This window comes from Zalophus californianus, chromosome 2, assembly GCF_009762305.2.
Source record: "Zalophus californianus isolate mZalCal1 chromosome 2, mZalCal1.pri.v2, whole genome shotgun sequence".
Taxonomy (NCBI): Eukaryota; Metazoa; Chordata; class Mammalia; order Carnivora; family Otariidae; genus Zalophus; species Zalophus californianus.
The window spans coordinates 20,706,645-20,734,629 of NC_045596.1; the positions used below are offsets into that span (position 1 = coordinate 20,706,645).

Consider the following 27,985-nt stretch of genomic DNA (forward strand, 5'->3'; position numbering starts at 1 on the left):
CAGTGACCTCGCGACTCATGAGCGCTCATCTGCAATGGGAGGCCTGACACCCCCCCCGGCTGGGACAGTTTCTAGGTGATCCGCCTGCACATCTGTTGATTACTCTGCACTGAACACCAACAAATTCTCGGAGGGAAGCGGCTGCAACAACCTGCTTGCAAAGCACAGGAGCTCTGAGGCTACTGGGAGCCCCAGTCCTGACAGGTAGAGTCAGGAGGGTGGGGGAGGGGGGCTTGGGGGGGGGCGAGGGTGATGGGGATGGGAGAAGGGTTTTGTTTTTTTTTTTAAGATTTTATTTATTTGTCAGAGAGAGAGAGAGAGAGTGAGCAAGTGAACAAGCAGGGGGAGCGGCAGGCAGAGGGAGAAGCAGACTCCCTGCTGAGCAGGGAGCCCGATGTGGGACTCGACCGACCCCAGGACCGTGGGATCATGACCTGAGCCGAAGGCAGGCGCTTAACCAACTAAGCCACCCAGGGTCCCTGGGAGGAGGGTTTTAAAACTGTGTCTAGATCTGGGGCTGGTACCGAGGAAGTACTTCAAGCAAATCGAGTCTGGAGCCTCCTTGTGCTTGCTTATTTCATTCTAGCAGGTACTCTCATGTGCTTTCCCAAGATGCTCCCGCTTGCTTCCACAGGGCAGCCTGCAGCTTGGTTGTTGAGGGCTCAGAAGCCCTGCAGGGGTGTGAGTGCTCCAGAAGGAGCCGCCCGCCCCACAGTGAGACACCTGTGTGTAGACATGGGCAGACAGGGTTCTCATACCTCCCTTTCTGCGGGGCCCACCAAACCATGAAGAAGCAGGGGGAAAAATATCCAAGGGTCAAACAGTGCCTTGCATCTGTAAAACTTGTTAAATCAGAGTCTAAGTATAGAACCAAATCTCTTTTACCACCTTTCACGAGTGAAGGATGGGTGTCCCTTGAGAACAGATGCCAAGATCCCAGGCTGAGCCTTTTCAGTCTGCAGTGGATCCTGAAAAGCTACACTTCCTAGATTTCTGTCATACTCCGGGTGCCAGAAAGACCAGGGGGAAAGAAACTCACAAAGCACATTAAAATAGAAGCTCCAGGATGCCTGGGTAGCTCAGTTGGTTAAGCGTCTGCCTTCAGCTCAGGTCCTGATCCCAGGGCCCTGGGATTGAGCCCCACATCAGGCTCTCCACTCAGTGGCGAGTCTGCTTCTCCCCTCTCCGGAGCTCTGTGATCTCTCTCACTTTCATTCTCTCTCAAATAAATAAAATCTTTTAAAAAATAAAATAAAACAGAAGCTCCATGAGGGCAGGAATCTTTGTTTTGTGTCCCAAGAACCTATACTAGTGCTTGCTACAGAGTAGGTACTCAAAGATTTGACGAATGAACAAAAGCCACACTTTGAATGCTGGAAATCCAAATCCTACACTTTGAGGATGGACAGTAGGGTTCAGATCTGCAGGCCCCCGAGATAACTGACTCCCAAGCCAGCTGACATCAGGAAGGGTGTCAGTGCCGTGGATCTAGTCATCGAGGCCTTCTTCCTGAGCTGCATGCTGTACCAGGTGCATGGTGGTCTCTTGGAAAGTCTGGCAGAATGCCTTTCAATCATGTAATGGACCAGGCCATACCATAAAGTGGCAACAGCCAGGTTTGGAACAAGCCTACGGAAGGTACACATCACAGTGACTTTTGCTGCAAAGCCAGAGGCCACAGGCTTATTCAAATGCACCTGTCATCCCTCAAAACATCTGCAGAACTCTATGAGGAATTGCATTTGGAGCCCCACAAGAAATCCTGTCTTTCTTGCTTACTATTCATATTCTGTTCTGGACAGGTGCAGCTCAATCACCAGATTTGCTCCCGTGTGACTTTTCGCTAATTCCAAAAACCAAACTAGATGGGACCTTCGCCACAGTGCCTGACAAAGAGTAGGGGCCTCAAAATTCCTTGCCGAGTGAATGAGTGAGAATCACGTAACACTTTTAAGGATATGATGACTCCAGGCCATAAGGCAGCATTTCCCAATCCTCACCTAAGCTCTGCTAAGAATCCGTTCAAAACAAAGCACATTAGGCGTCAGCTCACCACTAGGATGGCTAAAGAGATGCAAATTTCACAGCTGCCGGGGCAACCCCATCACTGCCCTATTTTAGGATGCTTTGGACTGAATGCCCACTGTTAATCTGCCTCTCTACTTCTGCCCTTTAATTTGTGCGGGGAGGGGGCAGGAGCTGGTGTGCGCTTCAGTGGGCTCCCTTCTCTTGGGTCAAGTGCCTTCTTGACACCACCAAGGTGGACGGGAAAGCCTCTTTCTACACACAAAAAAAAGAGACTCTGAACTTCTCATGGTAGGATGAGCGGAAAAAGAAATCAACATGGGTACTTGAGGAGTCTTTGTTGATAAGGCAAGTATTTAGCAGCCTTGGGGAGGGAGGCACTTTCAAGAGCCAGAAGGGCTATAAAGGATTCTGTCAAGGTTGTAGACTTATAGTGGTTTCTACGAATTTATTTGCAAGTTGCATGCATGCACCTGTGAACGTGCTTGTGTGGGTGTGCAACACATTGTATGTGTGTGTGTGTCCCCTCACAGGCGATATTTAACCTCCATTCTGTAGTGCTAGAGTGAAACCAGCTGACTCGACGACAACATTTTAAAGAAAACAGTGACAAAAACAAAGCAATTTTTAAACCTGGCCGTCACCTTGATATGCATCCCCATTATTACAGCATGGGCAGTACACGGGCTTTGGACACGACAGGGTTAACCTTCAAAGGAATTCGGCTTTTGGTTTTCCTAATTCAATGGCATGTCTACATACCCATTCAATTCCAAGGAGCCCCGCTCCCCCCCACTGCTTGTTATCCAGGCAGCCCGTGATTATAATTTTAGCCTTCGAACAAAATCGGCCTGAATTCTATTGACTGGAAGGTGAATTCAGCTTTTGAATTCCACCGTCCCCATTGTGGCGGGTTTCTGTATGTGTTGTAGCTCCAAAATGACTAATCACCGCTATGGCAGCGACCCCCCCCTCCCCACTCCGTTTTCCATGGGCCGGGCCAAAGGCTAGCCATTTATTCTCAGCCGTGTGAGCGTGTGGGCGTGTGTGGTGCAAATGTTTCCCTCTGACAATATGCAAAAGTGTTACCTTGGAAGCCGCTTTCTTCATCAGCTCCAAAGCAAGCCGTCTGTTCTTTTTCACTCCTTGACCCTAAACAATGATAAACAGCAATGAGTAGGAAGAAAATAAACCCAGATCGCGCTTGAAAACATGACGCAGGTGTATCAGTGCTCCACATAAAATACTTCAAAAAGAAAACCCAAGCCTTCTTCATTAAAAGCCTCATCTTAAAGATTTCTACACGCAGAACTATTCTACCGTCATCATCATCATCCTCACTATTATCTTGCTTATATGTGTGGTGCAGAGGCAGCAGACCTCACCTTGCCCGCTTAGCATCCATACAAACCCCCCATTATCATCGAGTGAATGCCATTCCTGTCAATCCACAGGTACTATTGGGAGAAGCCCTGAAGAACAATTAAATGAGTCTGGTCATCCTGGATGCGTTTCTCTGTGGCTGGCCTCGTTTGCGAGCCAGATACAGCCCTTGATCTGTGATGGGACTGTCAAAAGTTATTAGGTTGTCCTCTGCAGCCTTCCCGGGTCCTCTCGGGAGTCTCCAGGGTGGACCAGCTCAAGAGCCAGCTGTGAAGGAGACAGGACCCGTTGGAATCTGTCGCGTCAGATGCTGACGGAAACTGACAAGGTTCCTCCTACAAAGTTTTTCCAGCTAGAGGCGGTTTGAACACCACCACAGAGAGAAACGGCTTTGGGGTTCTTGCTACAAGAGAGGAACTTTGTGGGACTTCACTGAGGTGTCTGCAGGACCGTGTGGGGAAGTGACAGTTCTGAGGATCGAGTGGGAGAGGGCCTCAAGATCTCTCTCACCACAGGACTGACAATGAAGATGGTGCACAAGGTAAGCCGGATGAAAACCATCGCTGCTACCAAACCCACCTAGCATCTGTGTTGACACACTCACCACATGTGCCCCATGGAGACTTCCTGGCCAGAGACAGGGAGGTTGATGGGGTCACATGTGATATAATGTTGGGGGTGCTTCGTACCAAATATAGCTTTTAACTCTACTGAAACAGCACTACAGTAAGTGAAGACAGCATGAGCAAACATCCCTGTGTTAATTAAAGTGGTGGGTTCAGCACTGTGCTGCTCTATCTAATCCTCACCACAAGCCTACGGACATGCTGCTAGCATTCCCATCCGAGCCCTTGCCCAGAATCGCACAGTAAGTGAGATGCAGAGGCAGGATTCGAACCCAGGCAGGCAGGCTCCAGAGTCCAAGTTGTAACTAGCACGCTCTACTTCCTCCTGTGCGTTCCTGTTCCGTGCTGAGAACGTATTATGATTCATAACCTCCTTACAGAAAATGTGCAGGATATGTTTGTCTCTGTATTTTTCAGGACCCCAAATAAAATTGCGAATCCAACTAAGAGTTAAATTATATACACCAAGTTTCTCCTAGCCTTGAAGTTACCTATTTAATGAAACCGATGAGCTGAAGCCAAGTTGAAGATGAAAATATTTTTCAGAAAAGCACCATTACTTCATTTAATAGAGAGGAAGAGGAAAGACAAAAGGACACGGAGGCTATGTGGAATAACTGGATGGGGCAATGGGACAAGCTTTTTGGAATTCTGGAAAAGTGTCAGAAAGAGCAGGAGAACAGAACGTTAGAACCTGGTTGAACTCAAGGTTTATCTTCTCCAACTTCTTTGCTTTGAAGGCATAAAATGGGAGGATGACTTACCCAAAGCCTCACAGTTAGATCTGTGACTAGAATTCAGGTACTCTTATTTCTAGGCACCAAGCATCTTCTAGAATATTTGTTATATAAACCTAAGTGGGATAATTTCTTGCACAAAGACCCCGCACTAAGCACAAATCTGAGTCGTACTGGAAGCTGTTAAGTGAGAGAAATGTAAAGTCCTGGTACATAGTAAGTGCTCAGTAGGGTCCACTGGGTGAATTCATGGAAAACAGCTGCTACAGTAAACGTCAAAGTGCTATCCTCATGTGGATGCAAGACGGGATGGCTTAGACTGTCTTGGCCAAGCTGTAGCCACCATGGCGCCATCATACAATGTGCCGAATGCCCACACAGAGCTCCAGAGCACACTACTGTTCTTCACATTTGGGAAGCTCATTTTCTGCATGGGGTTATTTCACATGGAACACACTTAAAGTGACCTTCTGACCAGAGGTAAAATCTTCCCCGTTACTGAAATACCGATAAGGGGCTTCCCTTGTCCCACTGAGGGATTCTTCGTTAGAATGCAGGAGAACCCAAAAACTTTAAGGTTGGGAAAGCAGACAATCCATCACCTCCAGAGTCATTTTTCCTGTATCTGCCTCTCCCTCTAGATGGTGAGCTCCTGGTGATCAGAAGTAATGTCTCATTCATGCTATTATTTTCTCTGCACTTTGACAATGGCCAGCCCCAGTTCTGGTGGACCGGTGCCTCTCTGTGCCTGCCCTCCCCACCACTGCACAAGCCCCTTGAGGTCGGGGATGTGGCACACACATCCATCTGTCCCTCCCTCTAGAGTAGAGTCTGGCGTTTTGTCAGCCTGGAATGGGTGTTTATTGAATAAACACATGGATGCTTCAGCATATGGCTAGGAGTCAAACCATTTCTATGTTGACTTGACAACTGAAAAAGGAAAGTCCAGACCCTATATTTGGAAACCATGTGAACCAATAGGTTTTAAGGCTGTAGAGGGCTAGAAATGTAGCAAAGTCATGGCTGTTAATCAGTGAGCAGCCACAGCTGTGGTTCTGAAGATGGACCTGGCCATGATTCCATGTCCTTGTTTGGAGACACTCACTATGAGGGTAGCGGCTTTCTTTGGGCAGGACATGGGGCCCAAGGGCTTCTTTCCCAAAATCAAGAGTTTTGCTTTTCCAAGGCTGGTGAGTTGATGTCTTGTGTTTAGGGGTGAAGAACACAGACTCTGAAGCTGAACTGCCTGGATTAGGATCCAGATCTTAGAGATCTCAGATCTCTAAAATGTACCAACTGTGTGACCTTGGGCAAATTAAAAAACCTTTCTCTGCCTCTGTTACCACATATACAAACAGTAATCATAACGCACCCCCATGCCTACCTCACAAGGTGGTTGTGAGGCTTTCATGTGTTAATACATGTAAGTCATGTAATAAGTGCTCAATCAGTGCAAACTATGAGGATTTCGTTTAAGACAGTATTTTACATTTCTTGAAGCCCATTCATTATGTTATCTCATTCAGTCTCTGGTCATTACCATTGCCCCATGAGATCAAATAACTCTAAGGACACATAGCTGATGATTGCAGAGGAGGGACTTGAATTCCATTCTCTGTCTCCTGGGCTAATGCCCTTTCAACCCATCCCCCGTTCTCCTGTTGGCTTAAAACAAGATCTTTGTTTTGACCAACCAGATTGTTGGGAGCCAGCCCAAACATGCACTTGGGTTAAGCTGTAATTCAATGACAACTCTGTCTGGTGGTGAACTTGCAGAACCTCTGGGGGCTGGTGGCCGTTTTTTTCCAATCCATAAAATAGGGGTGCTTCCTCTAGACAGTTCTTGCAAAAGCAAAGAGAATCCAGGTGCCAAACATAAGACTAATGATTGAAAATGAGACCAGGGGACTGTTTCTGACTCTGCCTTTTCAGCAAATATCCCTTTCCATCAAGAGTGACAGAAGCATATACTGAATTTCTCCGGTTACAGAATCCTCGTTTGCCTGCACGCCTACGGGAACTGCTCGGGAAGCCTGATAAGAATTGCGTAATTTCAGCCCAAACTGAGGGACTCTTACCTTGAATAACACAATGGCATAGTCATATATTAACGCAGGGTCCTCGGTCTCCAGCGCGCCCTTGGCATACCACTGGATCGCCGCCTCAGGATTCTTGGCCACACCTTGCTGGCCCCAGAACAGCATCTGGGCCAATCGTTGCTTCAAGACAGTAGCAATTTAGAATAATGACTTTCCTGTGTAATGCTTAACATAAGACTTTAAAAGGTGGAAGGACAAACCTGAGAACCAGGAATTAGGTAGACACATGTCATCTTTCAACTGGGGGCTGGAGCCCTGAAAAGTGAACTTGTGTAAATACAAGTCCGTAGCCCCAGTTGGAAACCATGCATGTCTGTACGTGAATGTGAGTCAGTCTACTACTGCACCCAGGGCCAGAGCCGGGTGAAACTTGGTCAACAATGACTCTCCTCTCTCCAAAGCCCCTTTCTTTTGGAAGGTACATGCCATCCCCTGAGCCTAGTGAGTGGCCTGGAGGCCTGTGCACATCCGTATCAGAAGGGCACTCAGCTCCTCCCACTCCAGCACTTGTCCACATGGCTCATTCCGCCATGACATTCGAGGCGGGGAGCTCTCTGGGGATCAGAACCTCACGATGTGATTTGTCCCTCTTTCTTCCCTCAGCCCCCACTCAGCAAAGCTCAGCAGAAGCTCATAGAAGTTACTCAACAAAGATTTGCTGAATGAAGGCAGGAAAGTTCATACAAGCTCTGGAGCACCCTGGAAATGACTCTGACGGTGGCATTTCCGGAACTAGGCGCTGGAATTCCTTCCTGCCCTAAAAAGACTGCAGGCTGGAGATGGATGCCCGAGAAGGGAGCAGAGGAATGTTGGTTAACATTCTAGCCCCATTCTGGCCCCTGATGGTCTTTCTTCCTTTCTGCTTCTTCTCTCATCTCCTTTTCTTTCTACCCTCTACTCAAGTACTTATAACTTCCAGCAAAGTATCTCCTGAAACTCTAGGAAGACCTAGCGTTACTAAAGGGTCTCTGAAATGCTTGCTTGTCAATGCATTTGTCTTTTTTGTTTTCTTTCTTTTTCCCATCTCTGGGCTTCTGCCTGCTTAGTGGACCCAGAGGCCCTTAACCACACTGTATGCTCACTAGGAGCACAAAGCAAAAGCTAAAGCCATTCCTGGGGAAGGGAGCTTTCTCCCTCCCAGTGCAATCTGTCTAAGCTGGCTCCCGTCAAGGGTTTCTCTTCAGAGTGAAATCAAGGCAAGAAGTCAGATGAGAAAGTTCTCCCAGCTTTCTGCCCTTCCTGGTACCTCAGAAAAGTCCATCCAAGAAACAAGACATGTTCAAGAGCCAAGGTTGGTCCGTTGGTCATGCTGAACCTGATTTCTGTTATTCTCCTAGCTGAATTCATGGCTTTCTTCCTGATACCCATCTAATCTCTCCTGCACTCTTTTTATTTCTATCTAATGCCCTAAAATGTCTAATGATAGTCTTTAGGACGGATCACAAACCGTGTAGCTCTCTCTCCTTCTGGGTGCACTTCCGGCCTGCGTGGTCAAGAGAGACCATGTGACTTGCATTGGCCGTAAAATGTGAGAGATGGCTTGTGCCATTTCTGGGCAGCCATGGCTGTGGGGGCCTGTGTTGCAGTGAAGCCCCTGTTAGCTCCATTCGTAGGGGTCTACGAGAGCACAGCGCATGCTCTCAGCATGAGACGGACAGCGGGAGCAAGAAACTAACCTGCGCAGTTTTAAGCCAGTGAGGTTTGAGATATTTTGTTACCATGGCAGAACCTGGGTATTACAACTGATGGGTTTCCAAAACAGTGGACCACATTTTTTTACCTGAGCTGCTGCATTGCCTCGGGTGGCTTCATGCTTCAACCACATAAAGACATCTCCGTCCTCTTTGGTCTGTACCTTGAGTGTTTCATCATCCTTCAGTCTAATTGTTTCAACATACGCCTGAAAAGGAAGGAAGGAAGGAAGGCAGGGAGGGAGGGAAGAAGGAAGGAAAGGGAAGGAGGGGGAGAAGGGAAATATCCAAATGATTTGGGCACGCAAGAGCCAGGACATTATTCTTAAACTAGCAATTGCACAAGTAAAAACTATATGAATAATTGAAATATGAGGTGTGTTCATGATGCCATGAGATCAGATTCTTCTTAAATGAATGTGTCACATCTCATCTGTCTAAATGGGCATTTTTGTTCCTATCAAACAAAATGTTTGCCTTGGGAGGGCAAAATTTATTCCCCTTTCACTCCGGCTGCTCAGGCTTGTCCAGAAGACCACTTTCATGCCGCGGATTTCAGAGTCAGATTACACACAGCATCAAAAAAGGTAAATCAATATTTTCTAAGTATAACTTTGTTTTTTTTTTTTTTTTATCCCAAAGTGTTATTATCCTGCATGCCTAACCCTTTTTATTTAGCGGGCTCAGCTTCAAATATCTTTTGGCTATTTCCAAAAATTAAATCTACCCTGGAAAAAAAAAGAGGGCATGTTCACTCTGAGGATGCGAGCAAGAATGTGCTAGAGGCTCGAAGGATGACCCCAAAGGGAGAGTTCATAAAGTGTTTTGAATTGGCACATTGCCTCTGAAGTATCCGACTCCTCTGAAGAAAATCAGATTCATTTTGATGTGTAAATTGTGGCTGCTTATCAAGAGACCAGTTCTGTGGTTTTACGGTCTCCACTTATACATAATGAAGTCTATTTAACAATGCCATGAGGGGTCCGGGAAAGGGCTTCCTGCGCCCTGCACATGCCACGGGCAGATGGTGAAAAAATTGGATCTGCATGAGTTTGGGAAAGAAGCCTCAGAGAATAAGGAGCCAGGCCTGATTTCCCTTCTGACCCTCTTCGTTAGTTAAGAAAAGTCCTTATATTCACAAACTCTAGCCTGCAGACCCATTCCTGAGACTGCTATGGCCGTGCGGAGCCACAGGTCCCTTCCGGGGGCCGCTGGGGGCTGGGAAGCAGGGACTGTGCTGCGACTCAGCACCCAGCAGGCGTCACGGCCTGCTCAGTGTCTCACCTGGGGAGGCCACCAAGTGAAGAGCAACGGTTCGAATAATGACACCCACTACCTTTAACTGAAACCACCTGTGCCGGGTATTTAAAACTTTTTCCGCACTTCATCCTCACCATAGGGTTGCAACCCAAATATCACTGTCCTTGATTTATAAGCAAAGAAACCGAGGCTCCAAAGGTGAAACTGTCAGCTCACGGTCACTTTGTAGAGCAGGCCCTGAAGCCAGGCTGGCTTAACTCCAAAGACGGGGCTCTTTCAGGCTGCCCAAAGTGTCGCCCTCTAGCAAGAAGGCCCTAGACTCCACTCTGTCTCCTCGACCCTGACAAGTGTGCAGCCAATGAGCTGGCGTTTCAGCTCAAACTCCAGGGGACACTCTGTTGTCTGTGATGAGCCTGGAATTGGGCTGAAGCTTGAGCTGTTCAAATAATGGAATTCTCAACTAGAATTTTTTTTTTTCAACAGGAGAACTTGGACATTTTGATTTTTGGTTGTTTTTCTTCTTATTTTGTTTCTTTCTCTTTAACTTTGTCATGGGATTTTCCTACCCTGCAAGGATTTACAATCTCAGATGTTTCTGCCACTCTCTGCCAAATGACGATATGTCACTGATATATCCCAATAAGATATATCCTGATGATATATCACTGTTCTAATTGCTTTGCCCAAGACTGACTCATTGAATCTTTGCAACCTTACAAGAGTATCACTGTCAATATCTCATGCCGATGTAGAAACTGAGGCTCAGAAGTTAAGTAACTTATCCAAGATCATATATTTAGTTCTTCAAGCTTAGATGTCAAACTCAGGCTGGCTGGCCGGTGGGGACCATGGGCTCACCCACCCAGTGAAGGACTCATACATCTGAGAGGAAGGAAGTGGTAGACTGTTGCATCGTCTTCCTTGAGACATAGAAAATTCAAACAGTGTCATGAGGAGGGTCTTGGCAAAGGTCATGTTTCTGGGGGGACCTGGACAGCTGTGCATAATTCTGAAGAAGGAACACTTTGTCCTTTGTATCACTGTCCCCTGGCTTAGCCCCTCCTACTCCCCTGGGTGGTGCCATCGAGTTTTGCAGCAGGATCGGGCCATTAAGAGCACAACCTTTCACATCAGACCAGATGGAACTCTAACTGACCACTAACTACCCCGGGACCTTGGGCCACTAACTTTACTGATCTGAGCTCTGTCTCTGCATCCATAAAATGGAGCTTAGCATGATACTTCCTATATCGAAAGCACTCAACCTATCAGCCATTATTTTTTATACTATGAAGAGTTAGAAAGGCCTAGGTTCTAACTGAGGCCCCATGACTCATTTGGTGTGTGACTTTGGGCAGTTCTTTACCTTCTGAGTCTCAGTTGCCTCCTCTGTAAAATAAGAACCGACTTCATAGGGCTGCGTGAGGATTAAATGAGATTATTTATAAAAGAGCTAGCAGAGTGGAGGGTGTATGCTAAGCTCTCAGTAAGGGAACTCATCATTTGTTAGGTCCTTAGTTCGCTCTAACACGTAAAAGGCCGACAGCAGCTTAAACATTCGCCCTCCTGTTGGTTTTGCAGTTTTGTGCAGCTCATAGCCTTCCGTTGAGGGGATGGTCTATCTAAGAGAATTTTATGCTTTGGAAGATGGAAGAAACAGAATCTGAGGAGGGGGCATCAGGGCCAGAAACATTTTAGAGAGCTCATACCATGTGCTGGGCTCCACTAGGCACACATCATGTGGCTTAACTTATTCAAGCTGTGTGAGGCGCACACCATCACGGCACCCACTTTACAGGTAGAAAGCTGTACAGAGACAGAGGTGAGGAAAATTACCCTGAGACTTCACACCCAGTGAAGAGCAGACCTGGGACCCGAACCCGGGCAAATCTGGCCCTGGAGCCACGCCTCAACTGTCCGCCATGCCCAGGCAGTTGGCTGCTTCTCCATAGTGCTGGGGTCACTACGGCAGCACCTATCACCATGTCAGAGCCACATGCCTGGGACCTTCTGTGAAAGCTGACCACCCACAAAGACATCCGATGAAGAGACAACCCCTACAAGGAAGCAATGCTTGGTGGTTGGTTCGTTCATTTGAAACAATACTTGGTGACCAGAGAATGATGCTTCAGATGGAAACCTGACCAAACCAGGAAGAAGCTGTGGTGTGCAGAAGCAACAGGGTGGGTGGGTGGCGGCCAGAGCTGGGTAGAGGTGGGCAGGGACCCAGAGGCCCCACCCCGGCCAGTGCTGTGATTTTTGTGGCTTCTGAGGGGTTCTTTTTGTTGTTGTGTTATAAATCAAGGTCTCTAGAATGAACAGTGCCGATCCCGTACTGCTGACCAGGTCAGAGGAGGTCCACTGTCTGGAGACTGTGCTGTCCTCAGAGCCCCTGCATCCAGTGTCAGAGGAGAGGCCACACTGTCCCAGACACTGACTTTCACCTGCGTTACCCCCTTCCCCTCTGCTCGGCCTGCAGGCTACAAGGGCTGTGCTCACACCCTATCAGCTATCTGCCGTTGAGCACAGAGCAGGGCACAGGGCAGGGCAGAGGGGAGTGTGGGCAGGGGTTGTGGAGGGCAAGGGAAGTGGTGGAGACAGGAACAGAGGAGGAGAGAGAAAGAAAAGAGGCAAAGAGAGCAAGGGAAACATGAGAGAGACAGACAGAGACAGAGATAGACGGAGACAGGAAGGAAGACAGAAAGGGCAGGAATTTGAAAACCCCCTTCGACTTTGCAACTGGGGAGCTCGCATTTTCTCGAACATCTGCGTTCTCTGGAGTTGTGAGATACAACGGTTCAGCCAACCCCCGGGGACTCAGGAGCAGGGCACTTTCAGAGCCTACACTTAAAGCCCCTACCTCCGCCAACTTCCCGCATGGCCCGTGGGAAACACCAGTAGGAACCTGCCTCGCGGGGTGTTTAAAGTCAGCTATGATGCTTGGCTCCCAAGAGAGGGTGTGTGTTTTCTTTGTTAAGATTTAACAGTTTAGGGATTTTATTAAAGTAAGAATGGAGAAATATCTGCTGTAAGGATAAGTACCCGAGATTCTCAAACAGGGGATCCCACGCAGAAAGCCTCAATGTGAGAAGGGCCAAGTGCTCTGGGTGCTTGCAGTCCACAGTGAGCACTGGTCGCTTCAGAAATCACCAGAGAGTCAGCAAGACAGTGTAATAACTTCATGTTTGTCACTGGATGAGCTGCACTCCTATCCCATCCATCATCCCATTGGTAAGCCCTGGGTGCCAACTGTGTGTCAAGCACAATGCTGGGCACTGGGGTCACCGATGTGAACAGAAAAGTCGCCTGTGTCAGGGAGCCTCCAGTCTCCTGGGGAAGTCAGCTCCGTGACCCTCTACACAGCACCCACCCTAAGGGCAATCGCAGGTGTACACCCAGGTACCACGGCCCCCCTACAATAGATCTGGAGGAGGAGGTGATGTCTGAGCCCAGGGTTCAAGTAGGAGGGTCAGCAGGCAGGAAAAGGGGAGCGAGTGTGGAGAAGCAAACCAGACAGAGGAGACCAAACAGGGCCAGGAGGTGTGCACAGCACTGTGTGGCCAATAGTATGGTGTCCCTAGAGGAGACATGCTGATCAGGGACTACTGACAACTGAGCTTGGAGAAACAGAAACCAGATCAAGGAAAGCCTCCTATGCCAAGCGACCAGCTGAGCTTAGATCTTGTGGGTCAGCACTTCTCAACTCTGGCTGTGCATTATGAGCATCTGAGCTTTTTAAATACGCTTGAACCATACAGGTTTGAACTACATGCAGAGTTTTTTCAATAAATACGGTACTGTGAATACATTTTCTTTATGATTGTCTTAATAACATTTTTTCTCTAGCTTACCTTATTGTCAGAATATAGTATATAATATGTGTAACATACAAAATATGTGTGAATTGACTGTTTATGTTATCGGTAAGGCTTCTGGTCAACAGTAGGCTATTAGTAGTAAAGTTTGGGGAAGTCAAAAGTTATACGTGGACTTTTAACTGTGTGGGGGGATCAGTGCCTCTAACCCTTACGTTGTTCAAGGTCAACTGTATAAATATACACATATACACATATGTCCCGGCCCCCCAGTCTGTCACTTCAAGACTATGGGGTGGAGCCTGCGCAGAGCTATTCTTTAAACCCCCAGGTGACTTCACTGTGCCACCAGGTTGAGAATCTCGACTGTGGACAGCCTGGTTTGGTCTCAGTGAGAAGAGAATGGGTGGGACAAAGCCTAGGGACAGAAAGACCAGTCAGGACGTGTATTGATTTGCTGCGGCTGCCACAACCAAACATCACAGATCGGGCGGCATAAACCACAGACATTTATTTTCTCAAAGTTCTAGAGGCTAGAAGTCCAAGATCAAGATATTGGCAGGCTTAGTGTCTTCTAAGGCCTCTCTCCTTACCATGCAGATAGCCACCTTCCCACTGTGTTCTCCTGGGGCCATCCCACCGTTTTATCCGTGTCCTGCTCCGCTCTTCTCGTAAGGACACCAGCCATATTAAACCAGGGCCCACATAATGACTCCATTTCAACTGAGTTACCTCCTTAAAGCCTTGACCTCCAAGGAGAGTCACATTCTGAGATACTGGGGGATTAGGACTTCAGTTAGGGGTAGGGTGGGGTGGGCATAATTCAGTGCAGAACAAGAGGCTGTCCAGTGGCTCAGGGTAGAGATGACAAGGGGTGAATATCGCTTGGGGCAGCAGGGATGGGATGGGAGGAGAGGGAAACGGGCAGGTGAATGTGGTGGGATGACCGGGACCGATGGGATGATGGGGACGATGGCTACTCGGATGCTAGCACCATGGACAGTGGTGTCAGCCGTGGAGGAGTTTGCGGGGGATGGAGAGGGGAGGTGGCGGGTTGCCTGCACGGTGTGTTATGATTGTAGTTGGGGGGTGCGTGAGAAAAGCTGGAGAGGAAGGTCTGAGTGTCGTCAGTACGTGGAAAGCAGCTGACACCAGGGGTGTGGATGAGACCCCTGCCCCTCTAGCAGGTGCAGAGCGAGGAAGCCGGGGACCAAACCTTGTGGAAAAGCACATTCCCAGGAGCAGAGAGAATGAAAGAAACTCATTTGCGATTAAGCCACAAAAACAAACAAAACCTAGCAGCTTCTTTCTCTTTCACCTGAGGCAGAGACCCGCTAAATCATACAGAAGTGACATGCAGCAAGATTACTAATAAAGAAGATGAAATGATGTGAACCACGAGTTACATAAAAGAGAAAATGAAGCAAGAATCGAGGAAGGAGTTACTGACAGATCCTTGGTTCGTTAATTAGAGGTTTGGCTTTCCATATCTCCTCATTTGTTACAGGCTGCTGGTGAATTAATAGATTTCTCAACAAAAGGACATTTAAATCAATATATGACACCTGCTTAAATTCTCAAGAAGCCATTAATTGCACATTCCTAAGAAAATGAGCGAGGATACAACTCTCCTAACGGTATAATTCCTATCTGTGATTCTTAATCATACAACTTTCAGCTGCAAGATGGATCTCCTCTATTCATTTTCCCTGGTTCTGATCAATTAAACATTTTCTTTCATAATCGTAACATTGCATGTGCCAAATCTTCAAAAGAAAAGGAGCTTGTTAGCAACATACCACTTCCCATTGCTAATTTATGCTGAATTAGAATTCTTAAAAGTATAATGTACACATAGAGGACATTATTAACACATTCAGGCTGAGTAGAACAACCACAGTATGACTTTGTGGCTTGCTTTTTGTATGGATGGGTTTTTTGTTGTTGTTGTTGTTGTTGTTTTCAGAATAATTCCTTTCTAAAAAAAACAACAACTTCATCAATTCATAAATTAATTCCTATCGAACTAAGGTCCAATTTTGCGCATAGCTTATATACACTGATAGAATACAAACGATAATGATGAGATTGTGTAAGTTTATTCAGGAGAAATCACTCTTTCCTGAAGGAATTAGAACGTCTCTATAGATAGCCATTTGGTGTTTTATGGTTTGACTCATGTTTAATGGTCACCGACAGCATATACCGTTGAGTCAAAACCATACAGCAACCACTGTAGATTTCCTTTCCGGCACCATCCATTTCCGATCATCAAAGTGCAACTTTTCTGCACTGCGGATTTCTGAGTGCAATCCAGAAGCAGCGCTGGGGACCAGTGAGCGGATGAGTTCCCAGTTAGCCGCTGAGGCTAAGGTTCCACAATCCTGACCTAGCCGGGAGTATCCCCTGGGCTCATCAAACAGAAGCAGGGAAAACCAAGAGTTTATGGCCTCCTCTGGGGCCAAATCCAGCCATGAAGTTTACGCACTATTGACAGCTACACAAACCCAGGCTCCCCGTTTGCTTATATATTGTCCCTGGCAGAGGCTGTATGAGCAAATCCTGAAGTATTTACTACCTGGCCCTTTACAGAGAAAAAATTGCCACCTCCTGGTAGAGACGGCTTGCCTTTCCTCTCAACTTGACCACCTCAAGGGCTATGACCATTGAAACCTCTTAAATCCTTCCTAGATAAAGAGGATATATACAAATACATTCCAAGAAGCCAACCCTGCCATGGTCTGCTCCCACCGAATGCAGACCTGCCTCAACTAGAGGCAGCTTCCCTTGAATTCTTACACTATCACTTCTACTTATACTCTTTTATTCATGGTCCTCAAAGCAAACCATCAGTTGATCCAGCAAACCATCAGGTGCCCGGCACTGGGAACATAGCTGGGGATGGAGCTTGCTTCCTTGTGCCGCAGACCCTGCTTGCTGGTTACACACTGATAGGAGCCCTTGGCTTATTCCCCCCACTCAATTTGACCCAACCCCTAACACCTCCACACCCACCCCCTCACACGACCTTGGAACAAAGAAAACGTATCTATGTTTCTGGTACACATTTTTTGCAAAATCGAAAGCTGTCCAGGGCCAAATCTATTCTTCCCATGCTAGTCCTCCCGCTCATGAAAAGCTTTTCATGCACGGGTGTAGGGTTGTTCCTGCATTCAGCCTGAGAACACAGCCAGGAAATATGAATTGGAGAATGCAAGATAGTTTTTCTCTCCATTCAATTACGCTCAACCTCTGAAGACCTGAAAATGAGCCAGCCACAGGTGCAGACACTGTATAAGATTGTTCAGGAAGCCCCACTAAACAGGGCCATGACCATCTCCACCCACTTCTTTCTCTTACCTGATCTCCCTGTAGCGTGTGCTGGTCAAGGGGTGTCTTCGTGGCAATATTGCTGTAGTAGGCATAGGACAGCTCCCAGTCCAGGGGGTAGTTGTCAATACCCTGGTAGTGTTTGTATCCAAGATTCATTGAAGACAGCCTCTCACTGCCCTGGCCTCCTACCAAACTATACAACATGCCCTGTTAGGAAAAAATTGACCAAGTGTTCACAGGATTGTAGCAAAAGGTCATAAAATCCTAACATTGAAAGGTCATCTGGCCCCGTCCCTATATATGAACCTGGTCATTCCAGAAACATGTTAACATGCCTTTAAAAACAATCTTTAGAAAAGAAGCCACAGCAACTTTCCAATGGTTCACAAATTCTAGCTCTCTGTCCTTCTTAATGCCCAATACTATGATTCCTCGACTTCTGCCCTTCACTCAGTGAAAACAGGGGTCATCCCCCGATTTCTCTCATAGAATCTTCTTGTGTATCTGCCAACTGTTCTAAGGACCCCTGGTGTGCTTCAGTTACGTTATCTATGGAAGATGATATGAACAGTGGCCATGTCCTCATCTTACACTCTCAGAATGCTAGTGTTGAGGAGGGTCTTTAGAGATCAGCTAGCCCAACAGCCTCATTTCATAGTTGAGGAAAGAGGGGAGAGAGAGAGACTGCGGCCAACCAGCCACTTTGTGACAGAGACAAGGTTAGAATCTTCCCCACTATTCTACCTTTGTGGGACTCAGGAAAGCACTTAGAAGGAATATGGAACCACCTGGGCAGGTTTAAACAACCGGAGTCTCTTCAAATCCAGGATGAACAATCTTACGTGCAGATCTGAAAATTAAAAGTGACCAGGAACCACCCATAGCACTTACTAAAAATGGGATCCCAAATGTTTAGCAAGTTGCATAACTAATTGGGTCTCAGAACCACAAATGAAACAGTCTGGTATGGCTTTTGTATTGATGGCAGAAGGCTAGATGTGACGATACTTTGCTGAGAGGTCCAAATGACTTCATTTAGCTAAATAGTCATGAGAGATAATGGCCCTACAGCCAGAGTAGTTAGGTAGTTATAAGAATTGGGCGAGAGGCACCTATTCTCGAAGGAGTGGGATTCTGGTAAGCCCTGCCCCAACTCTTCCTTAGAGTATGCCAATCATATCCCCTAGCTTGCGTCCAGGAAGGAAGCGCCTTTTCTCACTCACTGAAGACAGAAGATCCTGTACTTAACATAGCTCTAGGATGTTTTTCTTGAGTGTCAAGATTTTTAAAGCACTCCATGGAGCATGAACATGTCCGGTTTCTACCTGCAGTATGAGAGCATTACTCTGCAAATATAACGCAGGTGATTGATGTTCCTGGAACCCATGAAATACTCTACCTGCAGCTGATTCCGAGGCAGGTTTAATCCAGTTTCATAAAAGACTGCGAGGTAGTAGGATGCTTTATGGTATCCACAGCAGCTAGAATCCATCAGAAAGGGGACAATAGAGCTAATTTGGTGAAGACCATCAACACTGGAGAGTCTCTTTACAGCCTTCTCAAACATCCTCCTGCCGATTTCTAATACAGATTCATTTCGGTTCCTTGGCACTGTAAATAACCACAATTCACAGCACACACGATTAATTACCATGGGATCGACGTGGCTTTAGAAAGAAGAGGGAAAAGCCAATTAAACCACCTGAGTTATTAATATGGCTGGTTCTGCAGTGCCTTGAAATATACCACCTTCCAGGAGGTAAATTAAACCCTTTGGGATGTCATGGTGTCATTCTGCAAATAGGTTTTTCTTTGGCACTAAATGACAGCCTAGTATCCTGGGAAAAAGGATGTGCCTTATATAGTTGAGAAAGTGCCCCCAGAGAGTAATTTACTCAGTGTAACTCACCACCAAATCAGGACCACCGAAAGTTCCAGAGAGACTTTTTTTCCCTCTACGACTCTCGGAAGAAGAATGTGTTTTATCTCAGAAATCGTTCCTAGGTGCTGCTCTAAAAAGTTGCACAAAAGAACCTTATTTTGAGATGCTTTCTTATCTTTCGCCTCCAGTTTTTCTTGAGGGTTTCTAAATACAATAAAAGGAACGAGTCAACTTTTATGGAGGGCTTACAAAATGCCAAATACTGGATTAGGTGTCTTATGCAAATTATGTCATGTAATCCGAACAATTTTATGAGGTAGGTACTATTTTTAGTGTCCTTATTTTTCCAATGAGGAGTTTGAAGCCTGGAGATGTCAACTAACCAGTCCAACATTAACAAAACCTGTCAAGTGGCTGAGCCCAGTTTTGAGTTCAGCTTTGCAGGTCACGAAAGCCATTCCTACTTAACTCTGCTACACCGACCTGCTGATGAACAGGCAACCAGATGTCTTACTAAGTACCTTACCACTCTCGGTAGACCCTTCTCTATGCAGCTACCTTCAGCGGTACGGTATTTCCTTTCACCTAACCATCCCATAAATCTGATAAACATTTAAGCCCAAACTAGCAAGTTATATGGCTTTATAACGTAAGGGGGTGATGGTCTTCCAATAGTTCAAAGTGGTTTACATGGTTCATCTCTCTTGTTCATTGATTTAGGCAACAAATGTTTACTTTCTATTCTGTGTATCTATTAGATGCTACGTTTCAAAAGACCAGGAGGATTGTATAGATATTGTTTACATGTAAAGAGACATGGTCATCTTATTTAAGACTAAAATTGTATCTGCCTAAAAGTTGTTATGTCCAACATTTTTCTTTTCTTCATTCTATCCAAAATTAAAATGTTACTAATAACTTTCAGGGGGGCAACAAAAGACTCATTCTATCAGCACTCCATTAAGGAGTGAACAGAAATGAGTTTCCAATGTGGGAAAACTGAAATGGGCAGGTCTGAGATCGGATTTATTTAAGGGCAAGTCCCTTGCAGAGTCCATGCTAAAAACAGAGGCCAGTGGGATCCAAGGATGAAATTGCGAAAGCCAAGCCATTGGTTATGAGCTGGTGTCAGTCCTTTTGGGCACACAGGCAGGCTGGCTGCCCCCTGAGTGGAGGACACGTGCCTCCACTTGCCGAGCTGCGGGGAAGGAGCCCACCCCTGCCCGGAGCCAAGGCAGTCTCATCTCCTGGCTCCTGGAACCCCTCACCCCAGCCTTCTAGATTCCAAGAAGCAACAGCTGGGTCTGCTTTTACTCTCTCGATCCCAAGCAATAGGTGCTGAAAAAAATCACCTCGCTGAACATATGGAATTTGCTTCTCTTTCTGTATTTTTTAATCTCTAAAGAAATAGCTGCTTGTTTAAAAAAAATCAAACAATGCAGATTTGTATAAAATAAAACCGGAAGTGCCCTCTCTCCTAACCCTTTTTTAATAGTGAAGACAAGCATTGTTAAAAGCCTGGTGTGTATGCTTCCAGACTTTTCCCTTTGCACAGACTGTAACTCATATACACATCTATCTGTATTGATACACATGCATTTTCTTCCACAAAAGCTCCTACAATTCTGACCCTCAACTTTTTTGCTTAAATTAACCACGTATCATGGGTATTTGTCTGTGGCTGTCAGAAGCCCATTCTTTCTAAGGCTTCACTAGTATTGCATTCTATAGCAGTGCTGTGTCCCCAACCAATTCTCTATTTTTAGACCCTTGGGCTGCTTCCAGTGATTTTGCTATAACCAACAACACGGCAATGAACATCCCTGAACATTTCCCTCTGCTCGTCTGTTGGGATATATCTGAATAATAACCCCCTTTTCCACCAGGAGTCTGGGGATCTCATTTTGGATTTTCCCTTTGAATAGTTGAGAGAATTCCATCCTACCCAACCATTAGACAGGATAAGAACCAACCTTCTCCACTGGATTTAGTATGCACCGCAGCACTCTGATGCAGTTGCAAAATAAATCCTACTCATTCATATATTTACTTCTAAATATGTACCCATCTCAGATATGCCTCTCTGTGCACATTCTGAGCAAAGCAACATTAACATTTTGTTAATGATTCATCCCCACCTCACCTGTTCTGCCAAACACCTAACCAAGATGATGAGTTTTGCCTGAGTACCCACAGACATGGGCTTTGTGGGCTCAGAGGAGAGAGGAAACTCCGAACCAAATGAAGCTCCAAATGAAACACTTGCCCCAGCTGACCCCTGGCACAGAACCCCAGAAATCATTAGCAAGAGTGCCCAGGTAGCTGGGATTGCTGGAGAATAAAGAGCAAAAGGGGAATCCTTCACAAAGCTCAAAGCTTTAGCACAAAAAACCCACAGACTGCAACCAAGGCAGACTGAAAAGGCTTTGTTATTTCTTTTACACATTAAAACTCCTAACTCTCCCCACACCCAAATATTACCAATCAGTATTTCCTCTGCAAAAGAATCTAAACAATTTTCCGCACTAGTGAATGTAATAAAAAAAATAAGTCTAAAGTCAAACTGCTCTTTTTGCGTATTCTTTAAAGTTCAAGTTCCAACTGCGGCAGAAAAGCAAAGCCATGCATGCTACCACTGGTGAGTCTGTAAAACTGGCAATTTCAAAATTAGTTTAATGAAACTGTTAATTTCACCCATCTGGTTTAGCATATGCATTTTTTTTCTAGTCAATCTGTAACTAAAAAACATGCCTTGTTTATGGAGATGAATGGCGTAACGAAACAAACAAACACAATAGAAGAAGGAGCCACGTTCCCATTTCCTGGCTTTCTGCCCCAGAAGCTAAGGAAACAAAAGCCCAGCGCCCCCACTCCACTCCTTAACTCTTCCTATTTCCCCAGGAGCATGGCATTGTTGGTTTTGCTTTTCTACAGCAATACCGATACCATAAGGTGGCCATTGGCGGGCTCATCATCAACGGAGGCAAAAAGCAGAAAATGAGAAGGTGGGCCCTTGCTGGGGAGCTGGAGTGGGCCTCTGACTGAGAATTCAGGGGAGAGGCAGACTCCTTCCTCGTGAGAGGCACGGGGGGCATCGATAGGAAAGTCATTTTTAGTTTCAAGCTTCCAAAAGGTGGAACGCGTCCAAAGTACAAGTTGGAAAGGGAAGAAGAAGTGAAAGGAGAAAATGTCATTTAACCAGAAAAGGAAGCTCTCACCCGGCTTACTCCTTAAAAAAAAAAAAAAAAAAAAAAAACAGCATATTCCTGATTTGCATTCTGATCCCCTGAGCCCCAGAGCCCCAAGGAGGTGGCTTATTTCTCAAAAGTAAACTGCTTGGGGCGCTTGGGTGGTTCCGTGCGTTGGGCTTCGGACTCTTGATTTTGGGCTCAAGTGGTGATCTGCGTCCTTTGTCCATGCTCCTCAGTGGTGAGTCTTTGTCTCTCCCTTTGCCACCCCCCCCCCAACCGGCCCCTCCAGTTCTCTCTTTCTCTAAAATAGATAAATAAATTTAAAAGGAAAAAAAAAAAGTAAACTGCTTGTACTCTTCGGTATGCAAGTTTTCCAGGTTTGTCCTGTAATTTCTCTCCCTCCCTTCTCCATCCCCCCACCCCGCCCCACCCTCAGGACTGCCATCAGGGGACCTCTGGGCAGGAAAAGTGTGGCCCTCTCTGTTTTCTTCTCTGTGCTTCTGTGTATTTGCTTAAAAAAAATGATAACGTATCCTTTCCTAAATAAAAATAAAGATGAAGTTTTTTCAATGAACGACACTGAAAATAGCTCTTAAAGGACACGGTATCCAGGTGTTACCAAGAAACATTACTGTATGTCTACCATTTCCGTGCTCTGCATTTTAGTGTTTCCAAATACACATTGCGATTGTTGGCAAAAATAAGAACAGCTAGAAGTGAACAGTTAAGGCCAACAGCCCCTCGGTATCTAGTGGGGGACCTCCTCTAACTCTGCACTCAGCGCTCCTAAGCCGGGGCGAGGCTGGCCGGGAACAAAAACAGAGATGAGAGGGGCAGGATGCAGGTGGTCAGCCCTGGGAGGCGAGCCCACCTCAGACCCGGCCTCCTCCCGAGACGCATTTGCTGGCAGACCTTGGACTTCCTGTAGCCACAGCTCCCGTGGGCTCAGACGTGCCCAGTCCAGTATGAAGGGAGGGAAGAGAGTGAACAGTTCCGGCCTCAGGGCAGATGCCCACAGGGGCCTGCCGGCCAGCTCACCTCTCCCACTCACCTGTCCCTGCCTGCCCTTGCACCCCACCTGCACCTCAGTCTTTGCAGCTTTCCTCCCTCCTTCCTACCCAAGCCAGCTCTCTGGCTTTGAACCCCACACCTCCGCTACCATCTCCGCACCCCCGCAGCCTTTTACCAGCAACCCCCCCATCCCCACCACCTCTCTTCCCTGGATGCTGGAGCCCCATTCAAAGAGTGTTTGAATGCTAAGGGTTCTGTTTTGACAAGGAAATTGCAACAGGAGAGTAAAAGAAATAGCCACCACACCTCTTAAATAATGAAAAAGCACGCATACTAGAATCCTACCATCCTAGCACTGGAAAAAGCCCAAATGCTAATAGGGCAATTTCTATGCTCTAACAGGAGCCATTTTCCTAGAGAATTGGAGGTTCCCCAGGAAACGACATGGAGGGTGACCAATCAGCATAGTCCCCCTGAAGTCTTGAACACGGGGTCTCCTGTTGGATGCCACCCAGAGCCTGGACAGTTGTGGACTTGGGGACAGAGCAGTACAGAATCCCCATGCCAGGCAAGGAACTCAAGATGCAGAGCTGTAGTTCTGGAATGCCGGGAGGCAGGAAGGGTATTGTGCCACATCTATATGCACTGCAGCCGAGGACCCCGAGGAACGCTGCCATCTTTAATTCAAAGGCATGCCTACTATGGGAGACAAGGAACACGTCCTGTGATTCTTCAGTGGGAACCACCAGTGGGGACAGCTGCATTTTATACAAGGTTAGCATATCAGCTGTCAATATTTAAGAAGCCTCTCTCCTCCGCAACCCCTGGCACTTGGCAGAGAGTTCTGTGTGGGCTGGAGTAGTCTTTTCATTATGGTTGCCCTGGGGCCCAGCACAGCGCTGGAGGGATCCAATCCATGGATGCCAAACTGGGTTTGCACGAACCTTGGGGCTGTTTCACATCCGGGCACCTGTTTACTTCAGCAACTCGATAACAGGCATATGAGAGCGAGGACCGTGAGGGCTACATTTTGGGAATTCTTTTGTAATGGGTGTGCCTACGAAGGATTCTGGGCTACTTTTGCTGAGATTCTGGGCTACTTTTGCTGACGGGGAGGAGTTGGAAAGCAGCTTGCTGGCAGACCTGGGAAAGAGAACTATGTTTGCAGAGGTGCCTCAGAACCAGGACGGCAGCTCCTGAGAGAGGACAGACTGAAGAAGTGGGCAAAAAATGAGAAAAATGTAGAAAGAAGGCAAATAAGCCCATAGCCCTCGATCCATCTGGATTGCTGTCATGGCTTGGCTAGCATAGACCTTGAACCTGGTACAGAAATGTGCTGTGTAGGGTCATCTAGAAGAAGGATCGATAACTAAGCGCCTAACATGGCCAGCACCGTTGCAGACACCGTGGAGAATTGGAAGTGTAAGTGGGATATTATACTTCTTACGCTCCCTTCAACAAGCTTGTGATTGCACGAGTGATAGAGACACAGACAGGATCCAACAGTTATAACTCAAGGTAGAGTGAGATGAGCTCTATTCAGGTGACCCGGTCCCCCGTAGCCATATGGTGCCTCTCTGTCCGTGAAGCTCTTTCGTAGCATTATGTCACTCAGGAGAGCATCATTCTTAATTGCCATTAAACCAAACTTGATCCAGTACATAAATTACGAACGTAAATTACATCTCACACCCTCGAGGATGGCTACTTCTCAAAAAACCAGGAAATAACACACGTTGGCAAGGATGTAGAGAAATGGGAACCCTTGTGTGCCGTTGCTGGGAACGTAAAACGGTGTAGCCTCTATGAAAAAGAGTATGAGATTCTTCAAAAAATGAAACACAAGGATTACCATATGACCGAGTAATCCCACCTCTGAGTCTATATCCAAAGGAATTGAAAGCTGAGTCTGGAAGAGGTATTTGCATACCCACGTTCATAGCAGCTCTAGTCACAATAGCCGACACGTGGAAGCAACCCAAGTATCCATCGACAGATCAACAAAATGTGGTATCTACATATGATGGAATATTGTTCAGTCTTAAAAAGGAAGGAGATTCTGACACCTGCCACAACAATCTTGAGGACATGATGCTAAGTGAAATAAGCCAGTCACAAAAAGACTGATACTGAATGATTCCACATCTATGAGGTATCTAGAATAGGCAAGTTCATGGCGACAGAAAGTAGAACAGTGCTTATCAGGAGCTGTGGGGAGGGGGAAAGGGGAGCTGTTGTTTAATGGGTACAGTTTTACAAGGTGAGAAAGTTCTAGAGATCTGTGCAATGAGGTGGATATACTTAACACTACTGAAAAGTAAACATAAAGATGGTTACGATGGAGAATTTTATATTACATGTATTTTTACCACAAAAAATATTTTTAATTATAGTCCTTAAAGAGTGAGGGTACAAATCGTTGGTGATTCTCTTTTGCAGTAGGAAAATACAGCTCAGACCTTCGGGAATAATGGAGCGGTGCTGGCCACTCCTGAGCTCGCTAGGCCGGCTACAGGGAACTCAGCTATCCACTCCCTACTAGCTGTGTATGAAGCCACTGTTCCCGATTGTCCACCCCCTGCAATGTTCTCATCACTCCTTCGAAGTGTGTTGTTGGCTTAGCGAGAGAGCAGACGATCCGCCTGAAATCACACAGCGCAGGGGAACAACACTCTGAGGTCTGAAACACGCACGTGTAGTGGCCTGGAAGTGGAGTGGGCCGTGTATGTGCAGATAGGCTGCCCACAAAAAAAAAAAAAAAAAAAAAAGACTCTGTCGCAAAGAACCAGAAATCACAGGCCACTGTCTTAAGTGGTCTTTTTTCAAAATGCCGGGGGAAAAAATAATTCCACAAATTAATTCCCTTGGTAGGAACAATGGAGCTGACGTTTCTCTTTCTATTTATGTAAAAAACTCTCGTTCAAAACATGGCCCCATTTTTGTTCTATGCTGGCCCACGGGGGGCACTTGGTCAACCTCTGTTGAGTGAACGAATGGATGGAAGGTCGTGACATGAGCAACCAAAGATGTTTCTCACACAGTTAAATTCCTTGTCTCTCTTCCTGCACCCACTGAGTTCCTGCAGCCAGAATTCCAAGCACCGAACATCTGATCCTTGACTCCATTCCCAGAGCTTATCTCAGGTATGAAAAATATAAGATGATGAGGATGTTCTAATAAAGTCTACTAGTCAACAGGATGGGATAGCTCGGGGCAACAGGAGAAAAGAGAATGTAGACATAGTTCATATTAACTAGAGTTGTCCAAAGCGCTCCAGAGCCAGATAGACACTTACGGCAAGATGAACCTGGGAGCAACCAGGAATGGATCTATAGCCACACTGGTCTATGACTATTCCTTTTATAGGAGACCCGAGTAAAGATACATTAAAAATATGTTTTCTTTTTGTTTTCTTTTTCTCTCAATTTACAAAGTCAAATGTTCTGCATTTTGCTCAGCCTTGTTAGAAACTGAACACAATGTACACCACCAGTCTCTCTCCAGGGTTAGCAGGAGGGCACTGTGATAGCCCCAAGCAAGGGCAGTGCGCCAGGCAGAGAGATGAACTTTAATGAGGAGTGTATGCCCAACCTCTGCAGAAGGCTCCCCGGTCCTTATCGACAGGATGGCGTAACCTAGAAAAATAGGAGCTGAAGGCAGAATGGGGGCTTGAGGTTCATTCCAGAGATTTGCCCACCCTTCCTGCCCTATCTCCCCATCTGCTCCTCAGCTCCAGGAAAGGGGAGGGAGCAAAGGAATGCAGGTGGTTGGGTGCCCAAGGGAAGCGGAAGCCCTGGTCGCAGATACGGCCCCTCACGAGACGCTCCTTGGCGCTGTTGTAAGCAGACTTGGCACCAGAAGGACTCGGCTGGCTGGTTCGGCACCAGCAGTGGGCTGTAAAGTGGCAAATCCGGCTTTGGGGCTCCCATTCTCACCACAGATGGAGCCCCCGGAGGCCTAACAGGGGTCAGCAGAACACACTATGTGCTGACATGTGACAGTTCCCCAGCCCCACAACCCGGGACAGCGTGAGGTGTAGGAGCTCATGATTTGGGTTTTTAATTAGATTCCATTTCCAGGCCTCCACGGAGGGGGAAAAAAAAACAATTCTAAATTCTTATAAACAAAACTTCTGAGCTATAAAAATAACATGAAAACATTCTTACTGAGAGTATTTACTTTAAAAGAAGAATGTGTTGTGAAAATGATTCACTCCTGCTCCCAGTCGGTAAAACTATATTTACATATGATCAGGAATCTCATAAAGCCGATTTGGATGTGGACGTGGCGTCAGTCCATGGAGCCTAACCTACCCAGCACACATGTCCAGCGTGAGCAGCGGAAACCGGGGGACTGTCTCTGCCAGGTGATAACATCTGTAACACTTACACAGCAGTGGTTCTCAATGTCAGGAGATTTGGCCTCCTTGGGGACATCTGGCAGACTCTGGAGACCTCACAACTCAAGAGGGGGGTCATGGGAGGGGAGAGAGTGCTACTAGTGTCTAGTGGGTTGAGGCCAGAAATGTAGCTAATGCACAGGGCAGACCTCCCCTCCGGCCCCCCAATAAGGAATTATCCAGTCCAAAATGTCACTAGTGCCGAGATTGAGAAACACCGCTTGTACCGGGCCTCCTGTATGCCGATTCTGTTTCAACTATTTTATATGCATCAATTCATTTAAGCTGACACTAGGAGGGTGGCACCATTCCCATTCCCACTGCACAGATGAGGAAACCGGGCTCGGGGAAATGGAGTAACTTGCCCAAGGCCACACGGCCTGTAAGTGCTAAGCTAAAATCGGAGACAGGCCGCCTGGCTGCAGATGTTATGCTGTGCCCTGAGTCCACAGGCTTCCTGCTCCTCGGCCTCCTTGCCTGCATGCAAGCGGTCCCACAGCCTTAAGAGCCAACCTCTCCCCACCACCCTGTCC

At 46.8% G+C, this 27,985-nt stretch overlaps 1 protein-coding gene across 3 annotated transcripts in view; it reads right to left on the bottom strand.

The window, feature by feature from the left end:
* Nucleotides 1-27,985, bottom strand: part of SEL1L3 (SEL1L family member 3) — a 100,853-nt gene that overhangs the window by 29,830 nt on the left and 43,038 nt on the right. For all 3 annotated transcript variants that reach the window (XR_003520943.1, XM_027599806.1, XM_027599805.1), the window contains 5 exons: nucleotides 18,369-18,580; nucleotides 16,997-17,176; nucleotides 8,651-8,770; nucleotides 6,850-6,990; nucleotides 3,115-3,177 (listed from right to left, as the gene is read on the bottom strand). Coding sequence is in view for 2 of the 3 variants with exons in the window: in XM_027599806.1 (XP_027455607.1) it covers nucleotides 3,115-3,177; nucleotides 6,850-6,990; nucleotides 8,651-8,770; nucleotides 16,997-17,176; nucleotides 18,369-18,580 (716 nt within the window). In the remaining variant the exon portion in view is untranslated. The remainder of the gene's footprint in view (nucleotides 1-3,114; nucleotides 3,178-6,849; nucleotides 6,991-8,650; nucleotides 8,771-16,996; nucleotides 17,177-18,368; nucleotides 18,581-27,985) is intronic.